The sequence below is a fragment of the Molothrus ater genome, chromosome 14 (genome assembly GCF_012460135.2).
Source record: "Molothrus ater isolate BHLD 08-10-18 breed brown headed cowbird chromosome 14, BPBGC_Mater_1.1, whole genome shotgun sequence".
Lineage (NCBI taxonomy): Eukaryota > Metazoa > Chordata > Aves > Passeriformes > Icteridae > Molothrus > Molothrus ater.
The window spans coordinates 8,476,438-8,501,167 of record NC_050491.2 but is presented as its reverse complement, the minus strand read 5'-3'; the positions used below and the strand labels follow the sequence as shown (position 1 = coordinate 8,501,167).

The 24,730-nt window shown below is 40.7% G+C and overlaps 2 protein-coding genes across 2 annotated transcripts in view; one reads left to right on the top strand and one right to left on the bottom strand.

Annotated features, from left to right (window-relative positions):
- COL4A6 (collagen type IV alpha 6 chain) overlaps nt 1–9,077 on the bottom strand; it is a 108,463-nt gene extending 99,386 nt beyond the window's left edge. Inside the window, exons 1-2 of the mRNA XM_054516352.1 lie at nt 8,879–9,077; nt 8,755–8,803 (exon numbers count right to left, since the gene is read on the bottom strand). Of these exons, the coding sequence (XP_054372327.1) occupies nt 8,755–8,803; nt 8,879–8,892 (63 nt within the window). The 5' untranslated portion in view covers nt 8,893–9,077. The remainder of the gene's footprint in view (nt 1–8,754; nt 8,804–8,878) is intronic.
- Nucleotides 9,078–9,678: 601 nt separating this feature from the next.
- Nucleotides 9,679–24,730, top strand: part of COL4A5 (collagen type IV alpha 5 chain) — a gene marked incomplete at its 5' end in the record, with an annotated part of 73,543 nt that continues 58,491 nt past the window's right edge. The window contains one exon of the mRNA XM_054516376.1: nt 9,679–9,720. Within this exon, the coding sequence (XP_054372351.1) occupies nt 9,679–9,720 (42 nt within the window). The remainder of the gene's footprint in view (nt 9,721–24,730) is intronic.

The following is a 24,730-nucleotide window of genomic DNA, read 5'->3' as shown; positions in this document are numbered from 1 at the left end:
CATAAGGAAACAGTGTGAGATTAATCTAATAACTAAACCCAAGACAAAGGTCGAAACACATCAAATGTTGCTGTAATGAACAGGAATGCTCGTTTCAGGATTCAACCTATCCTGCAACTCTGCACAGTGGAGGGTCTGCAAACACATTTTACCTTCCATGGAAAACGAGCTGTGCCACATGAGAAGATGTTCTGCTCCAGCCCCGGCTTGGTACAGTGCCAGAAGGGCAGACTGCAAAACCTCCCGTGTGATTTTCCACAGAACACTTCAGGGATGGGAGCTCCTGAGCCTCTGCTGAAGGCTCCCAGCACTCCACACGCCCCAGGGCCAACACATTCACATGGAAATTGCTCCACTAAGAGATACAGGTCAAACCACAGGCTGGAGCTCACTCTAATTATCTAGGCAGATTCTGGTTTAATCCTAACAAGATTATACATTCACAGAGATTAAGGTTGTTAAAAGTACCGCAGAGCAAACCATATAATCACTACACTGAAGAGACCATTAACTATTCCGTTTATGGTCACCAACTCATTTAACTTTAAAACCTCTGTGGTATTCAAGGAAATTCTCTCTACTATTTGTGGTAAAAGTGGGCTGAAGATCTGACATTTACTTTGGTGACAAGAACACATCTGTTAAAGAAGTGGTTTGAAAGCTTCTTCTTTCATCACCATATTAGCATATTTTCTCCACATTTTTCTTACATCATACACCTTTTCAAGTCACAGCAAAAAGCCAAGCACCGTATGTAGAAAGAAATTTCATAGGCTGTTTTAGCTAAGCCAAAACTACTTTATATGTTAAAATGCACTACTCTTCCTTTGTAAAAATGATCACAAAGTTTACAAGAAGAGACAGCTGTTAAAAACCAGTGTTTCTGATGAAAAGAGACAGAAAACTTTTGCTAAATAGCAAGCAATGTGTTTGTGTCTCACTTATTTCCCTAGTAGAGCAAAAACCATACACATTTCCAAAGCACCCCAGGAACAAAGCACCTGATTTCTGGCACCCAGGGCTTACTAGAAATCACCTCAGTCATCCCACGAGACCAAGACTCAGCACACTTCTATCATTTCTGGTAATAAAGGCTCAGCATTTTCTATGCAAAATGCTCTATACACTGTGCAGTGCAACCCAGGACCTGCCAAGCTCACCTTCCAGCCAAATCCACACTTCATATGTGCTGCACTTCATGGAGAGGGCATTTACAGAGATACACTGATTTTACTGATAATGTTCCAACTTTTCAACCCCTCACACACACTTCAATAATAGTCTAAAACTTCACAAGGCTGAAGCTGAAAGCCTACAGGCTCCTTTTATGGAAAAGTCTGAAGAGTACTATAAATTCTTAATTTTCCAAGCTTGCTTTTTGTTCCTGCAGGCTATGTTCTTCCAGTTGAGTTACACCCTGCTTGTGGATAGCTTTAATCATCCAAGTACAATACAATGATTCACCTTCCTATTGTTTTGATGTGTTTCTACTACAGTAGTAGTAATAATTCCAAGTTGCTTTTAAAGAAAGTTTTTAAAATATATATTTTACAGAGCAAGTGGTATCTGCACAATACTTCACAGCAAAAGTTATATAAGGAGAACTATTACAACTTTAAAATGGTCCTGTTCCTCTTTAGGAAAGTCAAGCCATTATCCAGTGTGTCATTTCATCTATTTAACTTTGTTTCAGCAATAATGTGTTACAGTACATTTATATGTGCATTTCTAAAAAAAACGACTTGCCAGCATACAGACTTAAAGTACTAAGACTTAAACAGACTTAAAGTACTAAGGGTAATAGTTTCATCACTTCTTTTACAATTTTATAGTTTTCTGAGGAAACTTTTGGGTTTAAAAATTCTTTTAAGCATTATTTCATGTCCACAGAGAGACACCTTACTACTTGCGAGGGCATGACTTTAATAAAAAATTAATAACTTTAATGATTCAAACAAATGGATAAGGAATGTAAGAAATTGATTTGAAAACACTCTAATATGTGAGCAGGTAAAGTACATTCAGCAATTTTTAAAAGTTGGGAAAAGAAAAGCACTGACTTGTCACTATTCAGAGCTTTAAAGTGATACTGCTAGCAAAAAAGAGTTGGTGACATTTAATTTGTGGAGATTTGAAGAAGCACAGGAGCATTCATAAGTCTATTTCTTGCTTAACTTCACTTTCATTTTCCTCTCCTCTGATTTTTAGGTCAAAACCAACTCCTCCAAACAGTGCTAGAAATTAACTGATGCAGTTGGCTTTCAGCTTACTCTGTGCAAACACTTCATCCTCACCTCAAGAAAGCTGCAGGTTTTGATTTATCTACCAGCCAAAAAAAATATGCTAAGAAAACAGTTAATTTTGCTGTTGCTACCTTGTTTCCAACCTTTCTTCTTCAACAGAAATAGAAAAATGACAAATATGCAAAAGTGAAGAAAACGAAATGTTAGTTTCATATCTTACTTTGATATATTGCCTTTTCTAGCTAGCTCCCAATTAGCCCAGCTGACCTGTGTCATCATACAGGGGTCTTGCCTGATGCTTTTGCCAAGCATGGAATTGTTTGCTCCTACACTAACAGGGAAAGCAAGGAACATTAGGTGCAAACCTCTCAAAAAGATTTGAGCAACAGAGATTCCTGGGTAACAGGCACTGACACGTCCTCACTGCTGCTGGGAGTGAGGCATCAGAGAAAGCACTGCAGGATTAACAGCAGTGATCCTGGCAGCCTCCCTGGCTATTAAAGCACAAAGGAGACACAGAAAAGCAGAGCAGCTTATGAGCACGTTGAGGCAAGGGCTGGAGGCTGTATAAAGTACAGCAGATTGCAGCCAAAGAGGAGAAAATAGAGCAGTGAGTGAACGAGGCAAACTCAGAATACAGTAGCTATTGACATCTCGGTGGGCTGAAGCAAATCAGAACAATTTGGTTCACAGAGTTGATTCTCTCAGTGTTAAGGTAACCAAGTGAGCAGAGACTATGCAAATTGGATGGTGCTGGCTCAGTGGCCCCAAGAGGCTGACACAACCAAAGCTAATTAAAATCTGCAGAAACAACAAGGGAAGCACAGACCAGAGGGATGTCTTCAGCTTTGTATCCATTTGGGTGTGAGCAGCATCAGAAGGCCAGCAAAGTCACCTCTGACCAGCAAGAACTGTTAAAAAATGTGGTAAAGAAGCCAGAGAAGAAGCAGATCAATGGAACCATTCCTTTGACTTGGTATTTATGTTTCCTCTTTGTGTTTCTTCAGACCTAAGAGAAGAGGAAACCATTCTGAAAAGATGAATTTGATTATAAGCAGTAGATTATTGTCAACAACTTTCTAAAGTAGCTAAACACAACTCCTGGAAAGTGCAGCAACACAACTTCCATATAAATCACACCATAAGGCAAAGGGAAATCATATGGAAAGACTCAAGACACGCTGAACTGCAGGGAGCTTGTGCAAAAAGCACAGGAACAAATTATTTGCTTTTCCCATGTATTTTCAGATTTATTGCCTACACCTCTAAATTTTCTTTTTTGCAGGGTACAGGTAACAAGAACTGCATGATCCCACTCTAAATACTCTTTCTGTTCAGACACGTATGGAAATAAGCATTTAAAGCTCAGTCAGGGTTTACAGCTTTTCCAGGAGAGTGAGAGCCTTTTTGGGTTATGTGGGTATCTAGGAAAAAAGAACAAAAAAACCAAAAAGCCCCAACCACCTAAAGAAATTAAGTTCCTAATGTCAGGTCCTGATCTCCTTTCCCACTGATCCTCCTCCAATAATAGCCAACACTGCAGCCACTATCAAGACTGCATTTTGCAGGTACCCTCTAACAAGCAATTCAGCCTCCTTCTAATCCCTTTTGAAACACAGACTGACCTTGCTAGAGCAATCCCTTTCACAGCTAACAACTGAGAAGGTTTCATTCTATTTTTTTTCCACAATAATAGTCCTTATTTTGAGACTTGAATTTTAGACAGCTTGAAAATAATCTATCAATGAAAGCTTTAAAAAATTCTCGTTTTTATTTCTCAGTCATCACTATAACATTTAAGCTGAGATGCAGGCATTTCCAAACCCTACTAATAAAGAGATTCTCTACAGCAAAGATGGACAAAGAGAGGAGAAGCCCCAGCATGAGAGCTCTACCTCCTTTAGGGACACCAGCATAACAATAGCAGTTCTTAAGTCAAGGGAACACAGGGGCTGGTGCCAATGATTGTCCACAAGAGGAAATAAAATGGAAATAAAATGCTTCTTCAGGTCACACAGTGCCTCTCACACCTATACAAAAAGCAGCCACAACCTTAAAAGGATAATGATATCACAAAAGCTCTTCAGAATGCAGTCACATGCATTACTTCATTTCATAGCTGCTGTAACCTGACACAACATCTGAGTGCCAAATAAAATCCCACTTGCTCAATTGTCTTCAGCATATAGGAAATATTCAGCAAATAAGCAATTATTTGTTCAAATAGAAAAGTATATTCAGCTTTAAATGAAAAATTCCCCTAAAACGCAATGTCTTAGCAAGAGCTAGAAAATCAGCCCTTTGATCAACAATCAGTTTCTTTTCTTATTACTTCTCCTTATTTTGCTACAGAACCAGAGTAGAATTCTTATTATTTTACCATAGACCTATCGTTATTCAAACTTGACCTTTGCAGAAGGACCATTCTCAATGCAGTACTGAATCTTCACAAACAAGTGCCTCCACAGCCATGCATTCTTACAGATTAGAGGCTGCCTTGTCTGGTAAACAAATCCTGAGATTTATATTATTTCTTGATTTCTGTAGACTCCTTCCTTATAAAAGTGACTTTACCTGTAGATACTAGGTTTTTTCCCAATAAAGTTTATGGCTACATAAAAATACAGCTGTAAAAGTCAAGTTACAGAAGGGTTGCATACTTATAAATACTGATTAAAATGGCAAAGGAAAGCTCAAAACTTTATAAAAACCTTTTAATGGATAACATCATATTTACAGAAACTGAATTGGAAAGAGTTACACTTAGAGCTGCAACTCTGGTTTTAAATATCCATAATTACACAGATAATTTTTCTCCTCTGTCAGAGGCTCTGGAACAAAATTTATTTTTGGCCATTGAAAACAAGGAGTTGAGCTCAATTAAGCTGGTCCAGTACATACTAAAGGAAAAGACCCTATGAACCACTTGTATCATAGATATAAAAACAATAGAAAACACACAGAAAACCTGGGATATATTAAGACATAGATAAATAAGATCACTTGGGCTAGCTTGTCATAAACTAGCAGAGCTTCAGTTACTCAAAATAGAGCAGACTTCTCAGAACTGGTTTTACACACAGTTTTTGTTTGCCTTACTTGGATACTGAGACGTTCTGCTGAACAAGATACCAAGTGCTAGGAAAAGGAAGTGGCTCTAGTTAATCTGCACATTTATTAGCTAAAAAACCAAAAAGAAAGAAACAAAACCAAACAAAAAGACCACAAAACAACAAAAAAACTCCACCCTGATTTGAAAGAGTTGCAACAGTACATGAAGTCCACTCAGAGAAGAAACCCTACTGAACTCCACCTGAAAGCTCAGTTGCTCCAACAGAACGTGTCTGACAATAAGTCCTTACAGTAAGCACTGAAAGTAGTTCTTTACATCAAAACTAGGATGTATTCCAGGTGTGCTCAACCTCCTCAACATCAGAAAGTGAATAAATGAGGAGTTACCATCCCACCTGTATGCCAGGGATGCTCTCAAGGGGGCACAGACTGGCTGCACAGGACCTGCAGCTCAGCTGAGAGCTTTGTGAAGGGACATGAATCTCAAATTTCATTACAAGAGGCTGTCTCTCAGTTTAGTGACCATTTTCAGCACATGCTCCACCTCACATTTATGACATCCCAGAAACATCAGCAAAACTCCAATTATGCTCTTGAAAGTCCCTCTCCTAAAAGCTCTGCTTTGCACTGTAGCCTACAACAGCCTCAGGGGAGGACAGTGATTAGCCAAGGCAAATCCCTGCCTCTCTTGCACTGTTCCAATATTTTGTGTTATCTCCCTACCTTTGGACAAGCTTTTGTCATTTGTCTTAGTGCAATGAACATCTTGAAGACAGCACTATGTTGTTGTTTTGTGTTTGCACAGCATCTTGCACTGATGCTCCTGGTTCGTTATCAAAGAAAATTATTGATAATAAAAGACTGAAATCATGAATGAAGCACAGCTTCTGGAGGGACTCCAGGGTGAAAGCTGTTGAGGGAAACTCTCAGGTCACTCTCAGCAACTGGTCTCCAGGGTAACAACCTCTCTGCCAAGTAACCCCATGTGTAACATCAAGTCATCCATGCTTTCAACATTTGCTTCAAGAAAACAGAGATTATGTTACAAGACAATTTTGTACTGCCATTCAAAATATATCATAATTTATACCTGAGAAAAATAATTATTAACTGAGATATTAATTCAAATACATATTAAAATCTTATTCTTACAGAAAGAGAGACGACCACACCTCATAACTGAGACCTCTGAATCAAAGCCAGCTTTGATACAAGATGCTGGCCTGATGCCAGCCACTGGTCACGTCCACAGTGCCATTCCTGAAGAGTGCTCAAGAACTTGGAACAAAATTTTAGTGATGTTTCTTTTACAACAGGTAAGTTATTGAAATGAGATTGTTTAAAAGAAAAAAACATGGACAAATTTATAAATTACATGATCTCCAGCATCAAGTTGGCAGTCTCTGTGAATAGTCTTCTAGAAGTTGTTACTCCCTAAGCTAAAGCTTAAACCTCCTTTTACTGACATCATACTTCACTATGCTCCAGCACTTCAAATTATACACCTGAGATCTAATAAGAAGTGTTTCAGAGATCCTAGTATTCCTAAAAAAGCTCTGTTTAGTGCAAGTTCAATCACCAGTACTTTTTATTGACAGCTTACTTCATACTGGAAGGTGTTTGGATGTGTTTTTAAGTCAGTAATACCAGAAAGTCAGTTATTAACCTACTGCTGTATCTGAATTTGACAAAAACATAGTTTTACTCTGTCCTGCTGGCCATGTTTGACAGCATTTTAATAGAAGTGATTAAATCCATTATCTACTTACACATATAAAGTACTAAGTATTTTATGGACCTATTTCTGATTCTTCTTCATATATTTAGACTGATTACACAGCAACTAAGATTATCATTGTTTTCTAGCCCTGAAGAAAACTCTCAGGAAGACTTAGAAATATCATGTAGATATTAATTTTAATTATTGTGATTGCCATAATTGACAAGAGTCCCTCTATGGGCAGTGAAAGATGTTAAAAAACTAACAGGAATCTGACTGCTTAAGAGATGTTTTTCAACAGGTATGGAGCAAAACATGAGCAAACAATTGAAAATCTGCTGTTAGCTATGTCTGAATCAATCAGCAATAATTCCACTGCCATATCACATAAATTTATCTAAATTATTGCAAAATGCAGATCATTTGTCTTAAAATAGTTTCAACATTTGCCTTTAAAGTACTTGCTTTATAAAAATCATTTTTACCTAGATTCCACTGCAGTAAGAACTTCTGGTAGAACAGTTCTTGGTTTTGCTGAATAAAACTCTCTAATCTTTTAATCTTTGAGTAGATTAGAGCTTGTAACCACCACCTGATCAGGATGATGAAATTCTACTACTGCAATTCATTATGAAAAATACAAAACATAATCAAGCCTTTCCTATTTATAAAAAGTACAAACCCCTCTGCTATTAAAGCCTTTTCAAAAGATTTCTTCTCAGTTGCACAGAAAAGTTATAGATCCTTAAAATTTTAATCAAGAGTAGCAAAAGCAGTAGAAAAACATTGGCTACCAAATCAAGAACCCATGTTTCAAGTGGTTTTGTTAGAAATCTGTCTGAAGTTGAATCAAAATAAACATGCTTAAAACATGTTATACTAACATTCATTCAATATTGTATTTGCACTGTAAAATCCACACCACAAACATTATTGTCCAATCTTAATTTACATTACAATATAACAAAGAGGTGTTTTTGAACTGCTGACTGTACATCAGTTTGACACTTAATTTAGGCTACGGATTTATTCACTATTTAATGGGGCTAGCAATTGCAGATTCCAGTTGCCGAAAATCTATTGCATCACCAAAAAAGAAAATGATGAACATTAAAAAAATCTGTAGTCCACTACTAGTCTGTTTAAACATATTAGGAACAGCAAGAGAAAACAATGTTTACATCATAAAGTTGTCAGATAGATCATAAAGTCATTGTTTCTGTATACCAGCTTAGAATTTAAAAGACATTTACTAATCCATAGTCATGAACGTTGATACAACACTCAAAAGCTCAATCCTTTAATTTCTCACATCTCTTTCACTTAGTTATGACGTGTTCTGGATTGGATCCCTTGTGAATAAGGACCCAGAGGGTCGGCTTTCACAGCAAGGTTTGAGAAGATGCTAAAAAAGAACTCAAGGCAGTCAGTTTCAGAGACACTGATCACGCTATCAGACACTAAAAGCTGTTACACCGCATACAGAGGCTCTTCCACCCAGTGAACATTTCAGAGGCTAGTCAAAGTAAAGCAGGCGAAAGGCACAAAGGAACTCTGAAGTAAAGGTGTACGGCAATTAAAAAACAACCCGCGCGTCTTTTAGAGGGCAGTGGGAATGCGTCTTTTTTCCGGCCGAAGGATGCCCAAACCCCGACAGGTTCGACCAGACACGTTCACCTCCAGCGAGCACCTTTGCTGCCGGGACCTGCACACACTTACCGCACTCGCCAGCTCCGCGCCCAGCCAGAGCAGCAGCAGCAGCAGCGCCCTGCGGGAGGCAAAGGGACACAGTCACGGCGGGCCGGGGGCGAGGCGGGGAGGGGCGGCCGCGGCTGGCACTCACCCTGTGCGCCCCATGGCCCGGGCAGCCCGCGGGGACCGGCACGGCGCAGCCGGGCACCCGCCGGAGGAAGAGGAGGGCCCGCCGTCACTCAGGGCGGGCAGGGCACGGTGCGGCCGCTTCACGGGCTCCTTCCCCACACGGCGGAGCACCGGGGGCGCCGAGCGCCGGCAGTGCCCGCTCGGATCGGTCACTGCTCGCCTCCCGGAGCGGCGCAGCCCCTGCAGGCACTCACAGCGTGCCCAAGCAGGAAGTTTGCGCAGTCCCCGCCGAGGCGTCGCACCTGAGCGGGGCCGGATGAGCCGAGACTGAGCCGGGCGAGCCCCGCGCCCGCCGCCCGCCCCTCCAGAGGGGCGACCCGGCACTGGCAACAACTTCCCCTTCACCCACCCACCCCTGCAACTTCCGCTGCAGAAAATAGTTCGGGGTCCAGCTGCCCGCCCGGTGGAGGTGCGGGGCGGGGAGAGGCGGCGCCCGCTCTTCGAGCCGACAAAACCGCGGCGCCCGAGGGAAGGGTGTGGGGATTGTGCCCTCCTCGGAGAGGGGCGGTAGCAGCGTGCCCCACACCGCCCGCCCCCGGAGCGGAGGAATACTGTAGTCCCGGGAGGACTTGAGCCAGGAGAAGCGGGCGAGTGCGGCAGAGGGGCGGGCGCTGGCGTCGGGGCGGCCGGTGCGAGCCGCCTGCAGGAGCCGTGCTGCCCCGCCGGGCTATGCCCGCGCCTCAGGGCCGGCCCCGGAGCTCCTGAGCGGGCGGGATGGAGCCGCGGCGGTGGAGCTGCTGCCTGGCCGCCGGCTGCCTGGTGCTGCTGCTGGGGTGCTGGGGGCCGCAGGAGGCTTCGGCGGCGGTGAGTGCGGGGCGCCCTCCTTGTTCTGCTCAGGAGCCGCGGTCCCTGCCGGGCGCGGCCGCGGTGTGGAGCCTTGGGGGGAGCGTTGAGCCCCTTTGGGGCTGGGGTGGCTGAAGGCGGCATGGCCCTGACAGGAGCTCGGTAGCTCTGGGCGGGGGTCGGTGAGGCTGGGCCGCGGGAGGGTCTCTCCGGCTGCCCGCGGGTGTTGGGACTCCCGGGCCGCTCTTGCCGGGCAGAGCCCCGCGGTGCTGCCCCGTCGGACCGGACCGCTCCTCGCGGGCCGCCCGCACGTCTGGGGTCGCCGGCGGCTCCGGGGAGGGAGGGAGGGAGTGTGAGGCGGGGGAAGCCCGGGTAAGCTCAGTGTGGGCTGTGAACCTGCTGTTCCTCCAGGACAAAGGAGGAAAGATTTCCCCCCCTGCCTTTTTCCCCCCAAAGAACTCCGTGAGACGTGTCTGAGCTCTTGCCGCTGAGCCATCACCTGCAGCCGTGAGTAACTTGGATGTGACACGGAGATGGAGCCATGTGGGCATGGTTTGTCGGAGCACTGTGCCTCACACTGGGACTTGGTTTTCCCGAGGGTTGTATTTCTGCTTTCTTAAATCTCAAGTGGAAGTGCTAGCGGAGGTGGTAAATGTGTGCGGTGTGGTACAGAGCACACGGGAGGCGGCCTGGAGGAGCCTTTGGGTCTCTGTGCTTGGAAAAGGGATGCTGTGCCGGCTTCCCTGCAGTGGCAGGGCCTTGGGACTGAGAGGTGATCGCTGGCTTCAGGTTTCAGGCTATCTGATTAAGACTTTTAGCTGTTAAAAAGTGGTGAAATGATCTAAAGAGGCTCCCACTTTAACCTGCGGTCAATTTCAGAATTTTACGATCCATGTGTATTTCTTAACTTTTTTTTACGTTGAATTGGAAAGTGGAAAAAAAATCCAGATTTCTGTTTAGGACTCCTTTCTAGTTGAAAAGTCATAATACATTATGGTAATAGGTGCAGAGTATAATTCTGCTACTCCCCCCACTAACTATTCTCTAGTTAGTGCTGGCAAAATCTTATTTGTCTTGAACTCTCCTTTGAAGTGTATTCCTTTACAGTGAAACTTTGCTTTTTCAGAGGGCAGATGAAAGGTCTACAAAGACTAGCCATAATATACTTCCTTCCTCTTCCACCCCTCCTTGCTGTGCCCAGGTGGGAACCCAAGTGTAAGTGATCCTGGTGTGCCAGCAGTGCTCACTGATACGGAGCTGCTCGGCTCCACATTGTCTGTGGCACTGGTCCTGCTGCTCTGCTCAGTAAGGCCTCAGCCCAGCCTGCCTGCCATTACCCCCACCCCAAAGAAGGACCCAGGCACTCCCACCTACAGGACTTCACTGTTTTAGCAGGTAGGGCTTGAAGATAGGGAGATTTGTGTGCATAAATTTGGCCCTTTCTTCTGCGTCCAAGCAGAGTTCTGTGTGTGCAATTACTGTGAATCTGTGGGTTGTGGGAAGGGGCTGTGGTGACCCTGTGGGGAGTCCCCTGCCATGGGAGAAATGAAGAAGGGAGCAAAACCAGTGGTAAAATTTCTGGTTCTTAACACCCCCTTGTGCTTTAGCCTCTCTTTTAGGATTTGCAGTGAGATAAGATTAACTGAAGACCCAAGGGCTAAGTGGGGGTGGGGGAAAGAGAGAGATGCCTCTGTTCCAAACTCCATAAATCCCACTGGTCCTTTGTAATATGGTTTCTCAGTACTTTGGTGTTCTGATGTTTTTGAATTTCCTGTGATAACACTTAATGTTGCTGGCCCTTGTTAATGGGTATCAGCAATTTATACACACAGTCTCTTCTGTGAATTTTCTTTTGGGATCTTGTGTCAGAATCATCTCCCCAAAAGGGTGAATTTGGTCAAATGATTTCAAGTAATTCTGGTGCGCTTATTCAAATAATATCTGAAATTGTTATTCAACATCATAATTCACATTTCCAATTAAAAATCCTCTTTGCTCCAGATTGTTGTAATGATGTGTATTGCTATGTGATCAGTTACCAGAATATAGTTAAGAGTCGTCTGCCTGTGTGCCCATCACAGAGAAATAAATCCCTGTGACTTGTTAAAAAAATCCAAGGGATGTTTCATACTGAAGGGGGGATGGATTTCATTGTTCAGATTTTATTGCTGAGTTTTCACAGCCCATAGTCTACACTTGGTGGGCAGCATATGGATCATGCTATGCACTCTTGTGCAGACTCATTGTTGATGTAGAGTGTAGTGCGTAACTACTGCTGAACAGTGAAAAAGTAACTGGGAGTTTAAAAATGGTTTTACTTTTGAATGGGAGAATGAATGAAATGGAAGATGGTTTCATCAATTAGTGAAGTTAGAATATTTTTTAAAAGTGCTTATGTATGCTTTCAGCAGAGAGTATGAGAGCTTATTCCAATGGACAATTTCAATTATTGCTTAATTGCCTTGCTAGTTTTAATATAAATCTACATGCATGTATATAAGCCAATCTTTTAGAAGCAGAATTTTTTTTCTTCTCCTGGCAGGTTTACACTTGCATTGAAAAGGGATTGCAAGCTGTGCCTGGGAAATGTGTTTAATTAAAGAGCATAGATAGGCTAGGTTCATCAGTTGTTCTCTCTATGAAACTCACTAGAAGTTAGTGACTGACTATTGGCTTATGTTGGAAAAATTTCTCTCATAGCCAAGGCCTAGATTTTTAAAGTGTAAATAGACTTTGTCAGCCCAAAATTTAGTAAAAATTGAGTAGTGTCTGCAATGTCTTTTTCCTTTGCCTTCCATTATAATTCCAGTTTGAAAGTGTAGGGTTGAAAAGAGTTGGTCAAGTATGGTAAGGCAGGCTGGCAAGATGGATATAATTTGTGTTTAAGGAAGTAATGTATTGTTTGTGAAAATTCTCTAAGTTTATTTGAGAGTTCTTTTTTTTTACATGACCAATATGGTTAATTTGATGGTGATCTGTGTTTCTTGTTTGTTCTAACTATTTTATCATGATAGTGGTGGTGGTTGTTATTATTTTCCATTTCATAACTGGCAGTGGCTCTTTCTAGTTACAAAAGCTAAGTCTGTAAAAGCAGTGGAAGCTGGCTCTTAGGATTCAGAAGGTATTTAATCCTGAAATTCTGTAGATGTGTCTTGATTAGTCATGCACAAGATGGGTTTCATAACATCAAGGCTCAAGGCCTTCTGCTTGCAACTTATCATTTGTCTCGTGTTTTGATTTTGAATTTTCATGGCTTTTAGTTGAAGATATATAGGAAAAGTTATGTCTCAAGTTCAGTTCCAACATGTACTAAAATGCTAACAAATCCAAGGAATCCTGAATGAAGCAGAATGTAAGAACAATTTAGACCATAACAGAGTCTTTTACAAAATCATTATGTATTTTTTCAGTTTTTCCACATGATGGAAATAGAGTGATATTTCAGTGGAACTTCCTAGGCTTTCATTTTCCTGGTGATGAATGAATAATCTATGCACTGGAACCAATTATTAGTTACCTTTCTTAAAGTAGAAAAGGAGATTTTCCTAGGACAAAGTTAGTTAATTTATTTAGTAGCGAATGTAAATTATGTCGTGATTTTTTTCTAACTATGAATAAGCAGTGATGCTTACTGTGATGCAGTTAGCTGTTGTTGGGTTTACTGGAACGTGTGCAAACTTTTCTGTATCACAAAACTACTGAAATGATGAAGGGCATCCCAGCAAATCTAATGTGCATATTTTCAGTGGAGCAAAGTCCAGGGAGGAATGTGTTTTGCACATGCAGTGAAGATGCATTGTGCATTTTTAGCGTTCATTCACTGAGATTAAAAAGCTTCATTTTCCATTTGTATCAGCTGTGCCAACCCTCCTGATCATCCCAGAGCAAGGTAGCCAGGCAAAGCTCAGGTGTGTGTTCTAGGAATGGGATTGCACAAATGCACTGGAGGGACAGTAGCCTCTGGCAGTGCTGATAGTACCAGACAATTGTTTTGAGCTAAGACACTTCTTGCTTGTCTGTTTCATAAGGCCCTGTGGACTCAGTAACATTAAAAACCCCTGCAGTGCTTTAAAGTTCCTGCTCAATGCAGTGTTTGGCAGTCTGGTGTTGACTGCAGACTTCTTAGTGCTGTAAACCATCTATTCTCAAGAGTACCTGAAATAAAGCTTGCTCAAAATATAGAGTGCTGATGCAGTTGTAAGGATCACTAAGCAGTGTTCCCTACCTCCTCTAAAAGGTTTGCAATGCAATTAAACCTCATTTAATGTCATTGGTACAGTGCAGTGTCTGAAAAAAAGGCAATGTGCTGAGCATCCTGGGTATGTAATTGCTAAATGTGGGGAGGAAAAGCTTCAGCTTCAATGTAATGTGAAATTGTCATCAGAATAAACATAGCTGAGATGAAAAGAGTCCCAGTTATACATATAAATCTATTGCTTATTTTTAAAAAATTGCTTTGCAATGGACTGAGTCTTGCAGAGCTTAAGTCTATCTTGGACAACTTGTTGTGAGGCACTACAAGAAGCAAAGACTGCAGGATGTGATCTTAATTTTAAGAGAGATGAATGAAGGGCAATTAGATAATTGCAAAGCTGTATTACAAGTTTTACATTGTAGCTTAAGCCTGTTAATCCTTTACTCTCCCTTCTTTCAGAAGGCATGATGCTGAAACTAATGTATTAGTAGACATATCTTTAGTCTGCTTCAAAAAGACTGATATTGTGTAATTCCTAGTTATGAAACCCTGCCTCTCTTTTTACATGTTTGAGTAGGACAGTGGACTAAATAACCCCAAGGCTCCTTCCAGCCTGAATTATCCTAAAAGTCTAAAATTACATGGAAGTACAGTTGTGCTCCTAGGTGTGCTTTCTGTTAAGACAGTTTTCGTATCCAGTAATTAAAAGTTAATCATAATTCATTAAGTTAAATTGTGGATTGCGAGGTATCAGATTAAATGGGGTTTTTTAAATTTAGTTTCTACTAGTTAAAAAATAATCTCTTAAGGTGTCAGCATATTGCATTCAGAATTTTAATTTTGTCTTCCATTTTTGTGGAGGTGTCTTATGAACTGTGTGTTTGTATGTGTATTATTCTGTTATAATGGAACAGAAGACAAATTGTAGTGGCAGTATAGACAATTTTTAGGGGTTTTGGTTTGGGATTTTTTTTATTTGAGGAGTGTGTTTTAGGAGTTGGAAAGAAAGAGGCTTTAAAGCTATGGATTTCAGCTCACTTGAAGGCTCTTGGTTATTGCAGCTCTGTTGCTGGATTTCTTTGTCCCCTCCCTTTCGAGGGCAAGGGAAATAGTTTAGTCTCTGATCTGTATTTTGTTTCTTTTACCTAATCTCTACAGAGAATTAAAATGTCAGAGTTGAATTTCAATCTCTTTTCTCTCCTAGCAGTGTAAAAGGCATATGTGTGCAACACACTGCTGTTTTAGTTTATCATCTTCAGCAGGATTCATTTTATTGAGGTATGGCTAGACCTGCAGAGCTGTCCTGCTCTAGTCTAACATGATGCCAGTGCATACTAGATAAGCTTTGCTGCTGCAGCTCTGCTGAAGTCCTGCTTTTCCCTCTTTCCTCAACATAAGCCAAGGTTTATTCACTTCCCTGCCTGAACACAGATTAGTAAGTCTTTTTGCCAGGGTCTGTATCTGTCAGGATTCTTTGCTGAAATGCATTAAACATGTTGAAAAGCATGTTTATTCTAGGAGTGGCTTTAGTTGTAAGCGAGGGGAATCTTAATTTTAAACCACACCATTAATTTAGAGAAAGATATTTATGCTGTACTGCTTCCTAGAGAATTTAGATGCTTTTAGGAACCAGACTTACACAACCTTTGGTTGCTGCTGAGGTCTGTGGATGTGGCAGACACCCCTTCTCCAGGAGGAACACTGAGCACAGAGGAAATCCTTGGTTGCTGTTGATGTGGTTCACTGGTATGAAACCATGACTTTCTCTGCTGACATCTTTATCTACTGCAGTAGTTGTCAGTCCTGCTGTTGTATTTGGAGACATATTTCTGATAGATAAGATCACCTCATTGGCTCTGGTGGAAGAAACAGAGGTTTGGAAGGTCCATTTGGTGCTGTTTGCTGCACAGACTCACCTGAGAGCCATGGCAAATATCCAGAGCTGCAGTGGAATGGCTTCATTTCAGAGATTCAGAGCCATTCACTGGAAAGATGAAGCTTCATAAAGATTCTTCAGCTCAGCTTGTTTTAGGAACGACTGCTGTAAGTGACAGAAGTCACAATATCTTTATGGTTTTGTATAGAAAATTAAACAGAACTGTGCACATGTTCCTTTCTGGCTTATTTTCCAGTTTGACTGTCTTTCTGTATGGTTACTGGGTTGGACAAAACCATAGAATTTTATTATGCAAAGTATACAATTTTGGCTTTATCTGGCAGCTGTAATGCTAAAGTGAAGTAAACTACAACAATTGTACGAGAGAAATTGTACTGAGCCCTTGTAATTGTGATGAGTTTTGAATGCTGTTTCAAGTCATTAGCTGGATATCTGGAATAATCAATTATCAATGAGTGCTGTGATTTTTTGCTTGCCTGCAGTGCTGTAGACTAGCAGTCTTATTTTCCTGTTACCAATTCCTTCATGCTTTTCTTATAGTAGGAATTTTCTACTTTTCTGTCTTAATCTAGAAAGATATGACTGATGAGTCTTAATTTGAAGTAGTAGCTCAATTTGTATTATGGTATAAGCAACGTGATGCAAAACTTGTGACTTGGAATCCTTGGACTATTTAAAAGTAGTTAGGGGAACTAAGGAGTGATTATATATATACTGGACTTACCTGTATTTCTCCAGTATTCTGCACATATCAAAAATTTACAGTATATTCAGAATAGTTCGTTTCATTTCTATCTATTCTGGTTCCTATCCACTCCAGCTCCTGCATTCTGTGTGAAAGTATAGCAAGCATTAGTTATTAAGTGCATAAAGCTGTCAGGCTTAGGCAGCCATTAATTCCACAGTTATAGCTGATTTTTTTCTAATTCACCATGTTAGCAATGAAGGCTTCCTTCTTAAGAAAGTTTTTATTTCATGAGTCGTAAATATGTTTCTATCTGGCATTAGTCGGTGTTTGTTAAATACAGCATCAGTTCTTCAAAAGCAAACCTTTCTCTTTATGCACTTAAATGCCCCAGGAATCTGATAGAAAGAAGAAAATGACCACCCTGAACCATGAACTGCATTCTTTGTACACCTTGAATTAAAGTAGCAATTATTAAAACCCACAATTAAATCGCTTTACTTAAAGCAATGAAACTAACATGACTTGAGGCAAGGCTAGACAAGCCTCCAGCTCCGAGAAATTGTGATGTCCTGACAAGAAATGCCACTGAAAACAATGTTTGGGTGAAGGAGCTTATGAACTCAGTTTTAAATCTTTTTTAAATAATCCTTTATATGAGGCAGTGGGGTTTTTTGAGTCAATTTACTTAGAACCAACCTGTCACACAGAAAGACAGCAGAAGCCATTGTTTCTGAAAGGTAATTTCTAGCTGTCATTCAGACAATAGGAATTGGCTTCATAATAGAAAATATTTGTTCTGAATTAGTTAGAACACTTCTCTTGTATATTCAGCCTTAAAGGGCAAAGCTATTCAGAAGGAAAAAGAAGCTTCTGCACTGAGAAATGAGAATTTATATTTGACTTTGCCGTCTCTTTTCATCAATTCACTCTGTCAAGAGACATGAGGAAAAAAACCTTGAGATTTCTGCAAAACCATTACTTACTTAATGACTTAAAAAATTAAGAATATTTAAAATAATAAGGAGAAAATCTAGTGCTGTGCTTTACTTGATGATGAGGTGCTAGGTTAGGTCATGGGTTGAACTAGATGATCTTAAAGGTCTTTTCCAACCAAGTTTATTCTGTGATTCTGTAAGTTGCAAAGCTTGTGTGTTTTGTTTTGGTACTTTAACTTCCAATATTCATTTGGTGCCTTTTTTAATAAGGAAGGTAGTGCCATGGAATTTGCTGTAGAAGGCTGTGCCCAGAGTCTCCCCAGTGAAAACATCCATGCAGAAGTTGGTATTTGTCTGGGTGGAAATGGTTTTTGTAATTTTGATTGAAGGAAGAGTATATACATAATTCCATTTAGTTTCTGAGCCAGAATGCTAATGGAAACCTCTTGGCAATAGAATGGATGACACTCCTGTGTAAGCAGAAAGTCACTTTTCTGTTCTAGACTCTTTCATATTCTTAAAGCAGTCATAGTAATAAAGTGTTAAAACATCTCTGTCTAATGTATGAATGTTTGTATCCTAAGTGAACCTAGACAGTGTCTTTATGCTTGGATGAGAAAATGCTTGTTGACAGGTCTAGTCATGCTCAGGAAATGTGTATTTTCAGGACATGGGTATCCTGTACCCAAAAATCAGAGTAATGAAACAGGCCTCTCTTTAAAGAACCTTAGATTGCTGATATGCTGCAAAAGTAATTGTGGAGGAAGAGCACATTCTGTTATAGAAATAGTAATAAAAATAGTATTACTTTTTTTTCCCCCTGTCTTTTTAAACAGTTGACTAAGCAGATGTGTTTAACAGAGTAAGCAGATGAATCTGAGATGTATTGTTCTAAACTGTAGTGTAAGCTTTTCAGTAACTATTTTTGTCTTGATAGCAGAAAGAGTAAGCAAGAAAAGGGCACATGGTGTGACTCTTGGGGATGGCGCTAAGCGTGGCCAGGAGCTGGGCTTTGTGATTCTTGAGAGTGCCTTCCAACTCAGCTCACTCTGTGACTGAGTATGCTGATCATTTTGGTGGAAAATGACTTCATATTTAAAGTGTAAAGATGAATTTTCTGAAGGAAACATCATTAGAAACTGATAATGAAGAGACAGTGTGTAGTGAACTGACCAGAACCCTCATTCCCGATCCTCCTGTGCTGCTGGGATGGGGTGGGGAGTAAGAGTGGAGAAATTGAGAGTGAAGTTAAGCCTGGGAAGAAGCAAGGCAGGAGCAAGGTGTTGGAAGGTTGGTTTTTTTTAATTTCTCATTACCCTACTGACTTTTGATTGGCAATAAAATTTATTTCCCTGAGTGTGTTTTGCTCGTGATGCTAATTGCTGAATGAGCTCTCCATGTGCTTGTCTTGGCCCTGGAACCTTTTGCTATATTTCTTCTTTCCTGTCCAGTTAAGGAGTAATAGTGGAACTTAGACACTGAAACACTGTCTTCTGTTCCAAACCTTGCTTGCTGTAGGAATAATGTTAAAACTTGATGGGAAAGCTCCTAATTCAATATTTGCAGTTAACTTACTGATTCCTGCAGGATGCAGAACATCTATCACAAACTTGAAGCAGATTATTTTCTTTGCATATGTTTGGCTCCAAATAGCACTTGTGGAAGTTGGTATACTCCCTAAAAATGGGGTGCCTGAGGGAATACTTTCCCTTAGAGAATGTGGCTTTGTTTTGGAATGAGTACAAATGCCAGGGGCTGTTTCTTACTCTTGCCAAGCTTCAGACTGAACTGTACTGCATCTCAAGTTTTAATAATACTTAAGGGCTATTTCTTATGAATGGGTCTCCTCAGTTTAATTACTCTGCTGGGGTGTTGGAACTATATGTGCTCTCTCCTTGCCTACCTGCCCCCACCCCCACACTTTTTTAAACTGACGGTATTTTAGTGTGATGTTGTAAGGAAGATAGCTCACTGACATCCTTGGACCCTGTCAGAGAATCACTGCAAAGAGATACTTTAGGTTGCATGTTATCAACTTGCCACTGGGGTACCTCCAGAATGTGACTGGGAACAAAATCAATTGCTGACAAAAGCAATAATGTAAATTTACAAGTATTCAAGTAAGAAGCAGCTCAGTGCTGCTATTGAAGATTTCCTCCCTCCCCTTTTGTTTCCCTTTGAAACAAAAACTATAAAGTGTCTTTCCTGTCCCTCTGTACCCCCCTTCTCTAGCACTGATCACATTTCTTTTGCCTGTCCTGTAATTGACACAATGGTAATACTTTTAAAATTTAGTTGGGTTTTTAATATTCTATTTAAAGATCTAATCTATGGCCCTTTCAGCTACTTCCTTGCATGGGTTCAAATTTTTAAATGTAGCAAGTCTCTGAGAAGTGTGACTTAATTCCTGAGACTTGCTTTCTGTTTAGCAATGATCAGTGCAATCTAAATGTAATGATTCTTTAGGATAATGTAATTTATAGCCTCTAGATGTAATTTCTCTGGTGTAAGGGAATGGAATCTTTTTCTTCTAATCAAAGTTGAGTATCAAATTCCAAGATCTGCATGTGCTAGATAGAATGTTCTACTAGCACTAGCCTGGGGCTGTCTTACAGCATTTTAAAGGCAATAAAATACATTCTGGCCCCCTTTTGGTTTTTTGTTTTTTTTTTTTTCCTGGAAGATAGTCTGAGAAATTACTGTTGTGATTCTCCATTCTCTATAAGGTCACTCTTTCATAGGGAGGTGTATTTTGCACAGAAGTTCCTCACTTGAAGTGGCAGGTGCTCTAAGGAGCCCTGAGCTACTGCTGTAGCACATAACCAGTGCTTAAGTGAATGAACCTGAGAGGCTGACACTGAGGGTACTCCATATCTGCTCAAGTTCAACATGTGACTTCCTGAACAGGCATCTGAGACCTCTCACTAAATATTCAACTTCGATCAGCTTTAGGGATTTCTGAACCCATGTGGATAAAGGGGTCTCCCATCTCATCACATCCTGATGTTCTGTTCTTTTACGAGTGCCTCTGACTTACAGGGTTAGGAGAATTGTTTGGTCTCCATTGCTTCCTTGTTTAACTAGGCCCTCTTCAATGCCACTTACTTTTTGAGCTTTGATTACCTGAGGCTGGAGAGTAGCTCCTTGTTATCATTGAGCACCACAGAGAAAGTGCTGCCTGTAGTGCTCTCTTTAGGTGTTAAAGTGCACACACAGTGTGCTGCTGCCACGGGCATAAACAAATGATAAAACAGCTCAAACTAGGAGAACCTTGAAGCTATGATACTTGGTCCAAGAACTGAAGGAGAATAGAGCTGATAATTGCCTCCACCACAAATAAAAAAAATCCCCCAGACACCCACCAAACCTTAAAGTGAGTTAGGTCTTGTTCTGGCAGTTAAGAGGGTGTGGACTTCTTCAGATAACATCTCAGTGCAATATCACTCTGCACAGCCTCTATTCTTTTTAGCATGTATATTTGCTTAATCTTTGGTATTAATTTAGTGCTCTCAGTAGTTTCAAAATAGACCAGGATGGAGTTGGATTAATCTGAAATGCTATTCAATTTTGCCTTTCCTTTCTCCAAGAAGAAGTGGGTTTCTGTTCTTGTGTGGTCTCCTTCATATTCTTGACACTTGAAAGTGCAGTTGTCAGTGACAGATGTCTGACCTCTATCTATTAACAGGACTCTGGAATTGAAGCTTCTTCTATTGCATGTTATATGGACGAGGGTGAGGAACAGGACATTTTCCAGGGAATGTCTGTGTGTTTTAATTCCATTTCTTTAACTGGGAAAGGAGTAAAAACAATGCCAGCATGACTGGTGCTGTGAGTGTGTAATACTTGGCTTGCAAGCATATCTGAGACTCAGAAGCCCGACTGACCGTTTGGTCTAGGTTTGTGTTACATTTGGACATGGTTATAGAAAGTGGCAACATCTAACACCTGTCACAAGGGAAAGGTCCTAAATGACTACTAAATCTTAACCTGTAATGAGTACCATATGGCACTTCTTATTTGCAGCTGGAAAAAATCAGGAAGCCCCAAGAGGCTGGTGATTAGAGACTTGTGTGTAAAATAAAAGTAAAACTGAGATTTCCTGAAAAGTCAAGTGGCTTACTGTATCCTGCCACTGACTGACTGCCAGGTGCTCCATGTGGGTGGGTGTCTCAGGGATGGTGTGAGTTGCAGAGATGTGTAGCTGTGCAGGTAAAGATGGAGGCATGCTTAAAACTAACCATTCCTCTAATTTGCTAAGTACTTGTTTAGGGTTTCACTTATGGTCTGTATAAAAGTTAGAAGATGGCTTGCACTCAGAGTTCAGCATTTAGAACTGAAATGAGCAGTAGGGAGGTTTAGACTGCCTATGAAATTTATGCATTCCCAAACTGCAAAGCCAACCAGAGTTACTTTGTTCAGGATGTTTCTCTAGATATGCTGTGTATTTAGAAGTTCATGCAGCTGCAGTGCTTGCTGAAGGAAATGAATGTGGTGTTTGGCATCTGGCAGTTCATTAATGTGGAGATGGAGTGGGCTGAGAAGGCCACCTGGTAGTTTACATTCTGGTTTAGTGCTCTTAGCTTGCACTGTTTACCAGGAGGTGTACTTGCCAGATCTAAACTTAGATGCTTTGTAAGATGCTGCCTCTGGATGGCAGCATAAAGATAGTACTTCTAAGTTGCTGTTAAAGAAAATTTTTACCAATTCAAATAGCCTGATGTAGAGATGTTTGGAAATCTGTGTTCATTAGACCAGAAGTACTTGGCTTCTCAGGTCTCTTCTACTGTAGCTTTGAAATGCCTGCAAGAAGGGCAGCAGAACTTGATCTGATTATTTTACTTTCTGTGTGTCTCACCCAGTAAAATACACTGCACTGAAGCCCATTCTCAAGGGTGCAGTGTATTTTGTTTTAAGTGTTGTAAAACTAATAGACTGCAGAAACCTCTGGGTTTTCAGAAGTAGTGAGAACTGTCCATGTCCTTTTCCTCACCTACACTTGAGTGCAAGGCTGGCAGTGCCCCTTAAAGCAGAGGGCAACAAGCATTTTTGAAGATGGAAGGCTGTGTAGAAAGTAGGAGTGAACTACTGTGAGTTGTAAGGGCTAACTATTCCTTAAACTCTGTAGTTAAAGTTTGTGCCTAATGTTTCTTCCTGTCCTGAAGAGTTGTCAGCCTTAGGCCTCTTAAAACCAAGTATTGAGAAAGGGAGTAAAGTCTGGGATTTTGGGAGAGTTGGATGCCCAGCTGGGCTCTTCTACTTTCTGTCCTCTCTTCTGGTTCAGGAGTCAGATACAGAGAACTTGTCAGGTTGTGATACCTCCCATTCTGAATGGGTGAATAGTTGCAGTTTGGGGATTAATCAAAGTTGTTTAAGTTGTGGGGTGTTCATTCATTAAAGAGTCCTTGACTCCAAAAGTTGCCTGTAGTTAGACTGGTCTGTGGGAAGATCTGTTGCTGCAAGTATTGCCATTATTTTAACTGGAAGCTTCTGTGAAAGATACTCTTTATGAAAAAACTATATGTTAAAGAACCATAATTAGTTCTGTTTAAAGCAATAAATTCCATATTGCTTTAGCACAAGGTACAGGCAGAAAAGTTCAATCCCCTTTAGGTAAGAGCTCCTGTCCATTTCTTATAATATTTTTAACACAAACTTGCTTTGATTTTTTGCATATTCTGAAGGTAGTTATGCCAAGCACATAGTGCTACCCCTTCAGAGGAAAAAGAAGGGTTGTGTATCCATCAGATGGTTGAGAATGGTTTTTAACCTGCCTTTTGTGTTCTCATTCACTGTGGCCAGAACTGTAGCTACTACAACTAAAAAGTTTCCTCTGCCAGTCTGAACAGGTCTTATATTGTACAGATTTCAAAGAAAGATTGTGCCTCAAGGTGCAACAGATGAAATTACATGCCAGAAGTTCCCTTAGTTTAAAAAAAATGGCCAAGAACTTTTGCAAATGTACTTTGACTTTTAGATTTTAGACCATGATATTTATTCTTTTCACATCTTTGGGTAGATTGAGAGAAACAATTCCTTAGAAGGACATGTAAAAGGCTTCTAATTCAGATTCTGCTTTAGCAATATTACTGCTCATAAATACACCACCTAAGTGAGAAAAGGACAGCCATTTGGATGAGAGACCTGTGATGGCTTTGCTGCCATAGCTGACTTCACACAGATATATGAGTAATAAATTATCTGCAAATTTGTGCTCCTGCTTAAGCCTAAAGAGCATGGATGTGAAATCGTAATTAGAACTCACAATAGCTGCTTTAACTCTGCTTGTCAAATCCCCACAAACCTTTTTTATTTTTTTTGGTTATATTTCTGTCCAGGCAAGTGAAGGGAAAATCAACTTGCTGAAGATAAATGGTGAAATCTTTGACTTGGATGAGTAGTAAATCCTTAGCTAGAAAACTGCACAGGTGTTTTGTTACACAGATCTTGGCAAGCTAATGAATATGAAGATGCTCTTCAGGACCACCACCAAAATAAATCTTTGTTTGGAACTGAAAGGCTGAATTTATTTGCATTATAAATAAAGGTATGAATAATTTTTTGTGTGGTTACAGCAGGAAGATTACTTAAGCCATCCTGCTAGAGCAAAGGCATTTGTAACTGATGCTTTGCTGTATGTTGAATTTGCTGATTTTGATCAGAGTGAATTTCTAACAAGAGTCATTCTTTACAATTGATAGAATTATTCAGTATTTATGCTCCTTTTTTTCCTGAAGCTGAACTGATGCTGACAACTGGTAAGCTGTCATATTTGAATGCAGAGGGTGATGTTAGTAGCATTAAGCATTTGTTGTGTATAAGCTTTATTCTAGGAGTATCTTTCACAGATGTCTAACAGGTAATTGCACCCCTACTGTGAAAATTCTCTTCTGCCACCCCTAAATCATGAACAAGAGCAGCTTGAAAACCTTCAATTTCCACAGTGAGCTTTCATGAGCTACAAAACACTGTTAAACTGCTTTTCAGCAGTAAAGTTGTATTTGAGTTAATTTAGATGCTGTAGGAATTCCAAGATACAAGTTTATTTTACCAAATATGTGGTCTAGAGTCAGACTTGGTGAATTGGGAAGTCCTATTTCATTGTTTTCTGGACTAGAAGACTTCAAAACTATGGATTAATTAACACTTCCATTGTTTCTAACCCCTCTTGCCCTTCTCTTTGGCAGTAAAAACCTTGTGTGGCTGATGCATGCTGTGCTAGAACTTGAAGGATTTGATGTACCTGCAGTTCTTTTGACACTGCTTTGTGGTTTGGTGTGATTCTATCTGAATGCAAAACTCCATGTTTCATTCAGCTG